The 6,340-nt window shown below is 39.6% G+C and overlaps 1 protein-coding gene across 2 annotated transcripts in view; it reads right to left on the bottom strand.

Annotated features, from left to right (window-relative positions):
- ZDBF2 (zinc finger DBF-type containing 2) overlaps nt 1-6,340 on the bottom strand; it is a 28,610-nt gene that overhangs the window by 18,331 nt on the left and 3,939 nt on the right. For both annotated transcript variants that reach the window (XM_019554237.1, XM_019554238.1), the window contains exons 3-6: nt 5,732-5,783; nt 4,266-4,317; nt 2,475-2,580; nt 1,468-1,595 (exon numbers count right to left, since the gene is read on the bottom strand). In XM_019554237.1, the coding sequence (XP_019409782.1) occupies nt 1,468-1,595; nt 2,475-2,580; nt 4,266-4,317; nt 5,732-5,783 (338 nt within the window). The remainder of the gene's footprint in view (nt 1-1,467; nt 1,596-2,474; nt 2,581-4,265; nt 4,318-5,731; nt 5,784-6,340) is intronic.

Below are 6,340 nucleotides of genomic sequence, written 5' to 3'. Positions count from 1 at the left end.
ACTACAGAAATAGTTCAAGAAAAAGGAGCAATGGTCTCAAGTTGCAGCAAAGGAAGTTTAGGTTAAATATTAGGAAGAATTTTCTCACAAGGACACTAGTAAAGCACTGGAACAGGTTACCCAGAGAGGTGGAATCTCCATCCTTGAAGGTTTTTAAGACCTGGCTAGACAAAAAGCCTTGACTGGCATTATCTAGCTGGGGACAGTCCTGCTTTGAGCATGGGGTTGGACTAGATGACCTTCTGAGGTCCCTTCCCTAATTGTCTATGATTCTACAATACAGCAAATAAAGGTTGTTTACATAAACATTCCATTACCCTTATAGTTTGTATGTTCAGCTAATGGATATATTGACAATTTATCTGACAATCTATCTGAAAGAGCTAGGCTTATTTAATCTGGAGAAGAGAAGACCAAGGGGGAATTTGACAAGTCTATAAATACCAGAAGGGCAGGTATAGAGAGGATGGAGATAGGCTTCTCGCTGTAGCCAAAGAGGATAGGGCTACGAGCAATGGACTCAAACTGAAGCAGAAGAAATTTAGGTTGCAGATTAGGAGGAATTTTCTCACTATGAGGATGGCCAAGCACTGGAACAGGCTACCTAAAGAAGTTGTGGAATTTCCATCCCTGGAAATTTTTAAAGCAGGTTGGACAGACATTTGGCTGATATGGGTTCATTAGGGATGATCCTGCTCAACCCTGAGCAAAGGTCAGATTGGATGACCTTGCGAGGTCCCTTCCAGCCCTACTTTTCCAAGCATCTGTAAATACTCAACATATATATTTCACAAATACTTTGAGTCATAATGAACATAGCATGCTCATGATCTCTTCCACCAAACGTCAAAAATATTCTTTGTGCTTAATATGGATGCAATCAACATGGCACACGGTATAAGGATAAAGAAGGCAGCTAAACTACTGTGGCTTATTTAGTTTAATGTTGCTTGTTTTCTGATTATGCCATATGGCTAGATGCTACCATGGAAGCTGTATTATTCATTCTAATATTATAAAAGTCTTTGTCTGTCTGTAATGCTTTATTCACACTCTGATTGGTTGTCTGAAGCAGACCACTGGCCCCCACTCCGCCTGTCATTCTTGAGGGGCGAGTTGCTAGTAGTTTCATAAATGTTAGTGGCTGAAAGGGACCTTATGGATCATCGGGTCTAGTCCCCCTGAACTTGGCAGGAAAAGACTGCTGGGATCAGATGACCCCAGCAAGATGGGTGTCAAGACGTAATGCACTAATTAGTAAAATCTACGGCTCTGAAGTAGAAAAGGAATATATAAAATACCAGCCAAGTTCTGTACATTCTTTTTATGTAAAAGTCCTTGTTTTTGGTAAATTGCCCTCAATCTGGCATTCTTAAAATGGGACGAACATATGAGAAACGTATTTTTAATGCAAGGTTGTACAACATTACATTACATCAACTAAAAGTTTAATTTAAACTGTTATACCTGTTGTCATGGTATCTGTGGGGATGATGGTGCAAAACATCTTGGAGGAAACGCTCCATCAAGCTGGTAGTACCCATACGATTCCTGCAGTAAGTGGTGAAATGTCTGTGCTGGGAACTAATAATATGCTGAAAAGAGACAAGATAAGTTGCTAGTCTGGTATCATCACTAATCTCCCGATATGGAGGGGGGTTTTTTATTCCTAAATTAAAAATCCTATTACAATGAAAAATACTTAAAACAGAAATCCTCCTCCTGCAGTCTTTAAAATACTGGTTCAGCAGGGTGTGTGAGTGTGTGGCTAACTCTAAACACAAGCATGATCCTACTGAAGTCACAGGGCAAGTCTACACAAGACACTAACTACGCAAGTAGCTTAATAATACCATGCAGTAGCATGTCAGGCAAAAGCTGTGCTAATACGCTATAGCCATGTGCCAGTGCTACTGTGCAGTAGTGCAAGTTACTACACACTGATTTAGTATTTGGTTAACCAACTACTAAACTTAATGCACCGTAACTACGGCACATTAATAAATGTGTAGATGTGCCCACTGAGTAGATATGGTTCTAGGACCATGGACCCCGTTTTCAGAAGAAACTCTGTTTTGAGTGGGTTTTCCACATGTGTACAAGTTTTTAAAAACCCACAGAATAACCAACCTATTTCCCCTATAGCAGTGAAAGAAACTGCTGTTTTGATTTTTAAAAGCTGGGAGATGCTGAGATCCAGATTTGATAGACATGCATGATGAATCTATTACAGACAGAAAAAAGCTTTCAAAATGGTCATTTTCCATTTGTTACTGGAAAAATATTAAAAGAAATGCTCATTATTTGTGATTAAAATAACACAAGCTTATCAGGCTAGATGCTAGTCAACCCTCTCCTAATGTATGGTAATATGATGTGATAACTGTGGTACAGGAAAAACATGGGCGAAACTAATTGCTCCATTTTTTTAATTCCCAACCATATGCTGTTACATGACAACCCAACTTTCTTACCTGTTCAAGACTTCTGTAGTGTACATGGCAGCAGTTGCAATACCCTTGTCTATTCTGCCCACTGGCTAACCCAGGTACAGCCTGTTCTGACCCTCTTATGCTTATACTGAAAGAAGAAAAAATATACTGATGAAATCAGTATTTAACATTAGTATATTAAATGACATAAGAGTTATTAAGTTTTAGTTCAGGTGTTTAGTAAAATATTGGAAACCATTAATATAAAATGTTCTGTCAGCAATTCCCCATTTTCTGTCAGAAAGTTGCTATATTATGCATACAAGTTTAGCAGAGATTTCTATAGCACCTGCTGATGTTGCAAAACTTTCTGAAACAACCTATGCAATCCTGAAAAGAGAAAGTGTCCAAGAGAGAGTCAGCAACTAGGAAACCCCATGGGCAGTACTCTTGCAGGAGGGACAGAAACTGGTATTATTGGATTTCCTTATTTATAATGTGCATCCAAATTCCAGCTGCTGAATTTTGGAAAAAGGAGCATTGTATTCAAAACAAACAAACAAACTCCAAATAAAACAAAAACAAACATGGTACTTTGCTTGAAAAGTAGGAATGCTACTGGGAAAACAACTGGGAAAGCCACATGACTGCACAAGATGTAGCCATACGGGAAAATAAAGTGAAAACGCTGATAGCTTAAATTCAAAGTTGTGTTAAATGCTTCCTCTTGCAATTCATTTTATTTGTATAACTGTCATCTAGTACCTTCAAAAGATTTAAAAAGGAAATGGGACCGGAGGCGATAAAAAGAAAACCTGTAGAGAAGGGGAGAATGAAAAGATACAGTGAAGAAGAGAAAGGCAAGGAACCTTTGTCTGTGGATGACCCATGCCATCAAAGAAGTAGAGAAGCCTTGTTTTAGGACAGGGATGGCAAACCTGCAGCATGTATATCATAAGTGGCATATGCAGCCTCCAAGTGTGACATGCTGTAGATCAGGGAGGGGACAGGCAGGACAGCTGCAAATAGAGCAGGGAGCAGAAAGAAGAGCAGCAGATTGGGTGAGGGAAGGGGATCAGGGTGAGTGTGGAACTAATTTGTGCACCCCACTGTCGAGTAATAGCAGAAAGATAAATCAACAGGTACTGAAGGGGACAAGAAGATACTTTTTCAGAGATTGGCATGAGACAGGGTAGTGATGAAGAGAAGTGATATAAATGGAAGAATGTGGCAAGGCATAGATGCAACCAGCACTGCAGAAACTAGAGAGACTGATCCATGAGTTAGGCTTCACTGATCCCATGAAGGACTTCAAATTAAAAAGCAGTACTTTTGAACAGATCCATAAAATGAAAGGGAAGAAAATGAAGTTAAGTAAAGGACAGTCTTTTTTTAATTGCATATGCTAAAGAAAAGGTGCTAGGATTTCACAAGATCATGGGAAAGGGAACAGCAATAATCAGAGAGAAACAAAATCCTAGCTAAGAATGTTTAAAATGCTAAACCTGATGTTTTTGTCTACTCAGGTAATGCTGCAAAGGAGGTGGCAGGCAGACCTACAGACACAAGAGATATGGGGACAAGGAGTTCAGAATCAAGAAGGATACCACATCTATGAAGAAATGAAGCAAGCGGAAAATCTGAGCTAAGAACAGATAGGAGAGATGCAGATGTATTTAAGAATTAAACTGAAAAAATAGAGAACAGAGAAAACAAGGGTGAGGGAGGGAGTTAGACAATAGGGGCCAAGTGAAAATTCAAAAACTAGATTCATCCTAGTTAATTTAGTGAAAAGAAAGCCTGATGATGTTTGAACTACACCATCAATCTCACCTGCTACTACTTTCCTGTCGTAGGGAGCCTTCAATGCCTTGTTTTTCTATACCTGCAGAAAAGAAAAAAAAGTAAAAACTAAAAAAAAAAAAATCAGCCAGAAGAAATCAAAACTAGTCACTGTTGGCTTTGCAGATTGCCGTTGCTACTAAATTGTGTGTCAAAACAATATATAAAACAATATATAAAACTAAAATGTATTACATTTAGGAAAACTTAATTTTATGGCTATGAAGTACCTCATACACAATATTAATCCAATCCTTTCTTAGTTAAAGTCTGTAGGAGTTTTCCAACTGGCTTGATTTGGACCCAAGTTAAGTCCTATAGGTCAAAGTCACTCCACCTGCAATCATTATGGAGCTACCTCTGTTGGTACTGGATGACCCAGATACTTTGTGTGGACCCAGATACCTTGGGTGGACCCCAACCCTCAGACTGACCATGACCTCTCCATTCGATAATAGGTGAATTTTATTGATACACAATGATAGCAAATAAGAATAATGCAAACAGTTCTGTATCTACCAGTCCTACAGCTGTCCTCAGAGGGAAGGCACATCTGGTCAGTATGCAAGCTTCACCCTGAGGCTCTCTCTTGAATGTCTCTTGAATGTCAGCAGCCTGGAGGTCAGAGGCCAAGGTCCACCCCTCCCCACCTCTGGGTGGGTGAGACAGGCTAGTGGTGTTTCCCCTGTCCATGGTGGCCTTGGATTCCCCTTTCGGGAACTCTACTGCTCTGAAATCCCTCCTTCCTTTTGTATCTTTTTTGCCCTGTGATGACTCGGCATCGCTGATTGGTCTTTTTGTTGTGGTCATACTGTCCATGTTCTATCCTATCAGCATATTCCTTTGTTTTACAAAGGCATCACATGCACACATCCTAATTTGGACTTTACCGGTGTCCTAATTTGGTCTGTTCCCAAAAAACAGAAATCCCAAGGGCTCTGCAGCTGGTCACTATGATCTAATGCCATCTTACCTCATGTTATGGATAAGTGTGGTACATGTCTTTAATTTCCCAGCCTGTGCCTCCACTTGCTGCTTGCCTATCAGACACAGTTGAGCCTTGAGGAAACTTTCAGAAGCAGACTTTTAAAAATCACTTAACCCTTGCCATTGCCCAGGGCCATTATTCTAATATATATCTACTTTACATACAAGCCAATTCCCAAAACCAAATCTCTACCATTTTCTAGCCATCAACCTCTGGCGTATATGTAATTGTTTACAGCTCACAACATAATTTATTTGTATCTACAGGGAGTTGGGTGGATGATCAGAAATCTCACCTCCATCCCTATTATGGAATCATAGATTTGGGGATGACAGGAAGTGACAATTTACTTAAACTGAAAGTGAAAGGCAAACTCAGGGAGATACATTTACAGTTAAGATAGATGCCATTATTTGCTTCAGGAGAGAAAAGTTATGTATGTTTTTTCCCCCATTATTAAGCTGCTTACCTTTTGCCGAAGAAGCAGAGGCTTCCTCAGTTGGCTTGCTTCTGTCAAACATCTGTAAACCAAAAATAAACTGCTGAAAACAAAAATGAAGAAAATATATATCTTCTATCCTGTCCTCAGTGTCAGCATGTTAGAGCCCTCAGAAAATGTTACCTTAAAAACATAATCTTGTTTCAGATAAGGTCACAACTTGATCTCAAAATTAACCTGAATAAGGAAAACAATTCCTATTTAATTTACCTTCCTCTCATTCACTAATGAACTCAATATCAAGGCTGATTTATTTCAAGATAATTTCTATCCCACCCAAGACCCGTTAAGCTACAGGGGCTAACTTTTGCAAGCCACTTCATTCAGAGGAAAACTGATCTGCCCAGGGAGCAAAGCAAAAATTATAGGTTTCTGGCACAAATGAACCATCCGCCCTTTGGTACTGTATCAAGTCAGAAACAATGTCATTCTTCCCAATAGATTCTTATGAAGCAAGGTCTTAAAACTTTAGAAGGAAATATAAGGACTGGCCCTGATGCATACATAGATTTCATAGATTTCATAGACATCAGGGCTGGAAGGGACCTCGGGAGATCATCGAGTCCAGCCCCCTGCCCA

The sequence above is a fragment of the Crocodylus porosus genome, unplaced genomic scaffold (genome assembly GCF_001723895.1).
Source record: "Crocodylus porosus isolate Cpor-Errol unplaced genomic scaffold, CroPor_comp1, whole genome shotgun sequence".
Classification (NCBI taxonomy): Eukaryota; Metazoa; Chordata; order Crocodylia; family Crocodylidae; genus Crocodylus; species Crocodylus porosus.
Note: the sequence above shows the minus strand (reverse complement) of the source record. Positions and strands in the feature narration are given on the sequence as shown.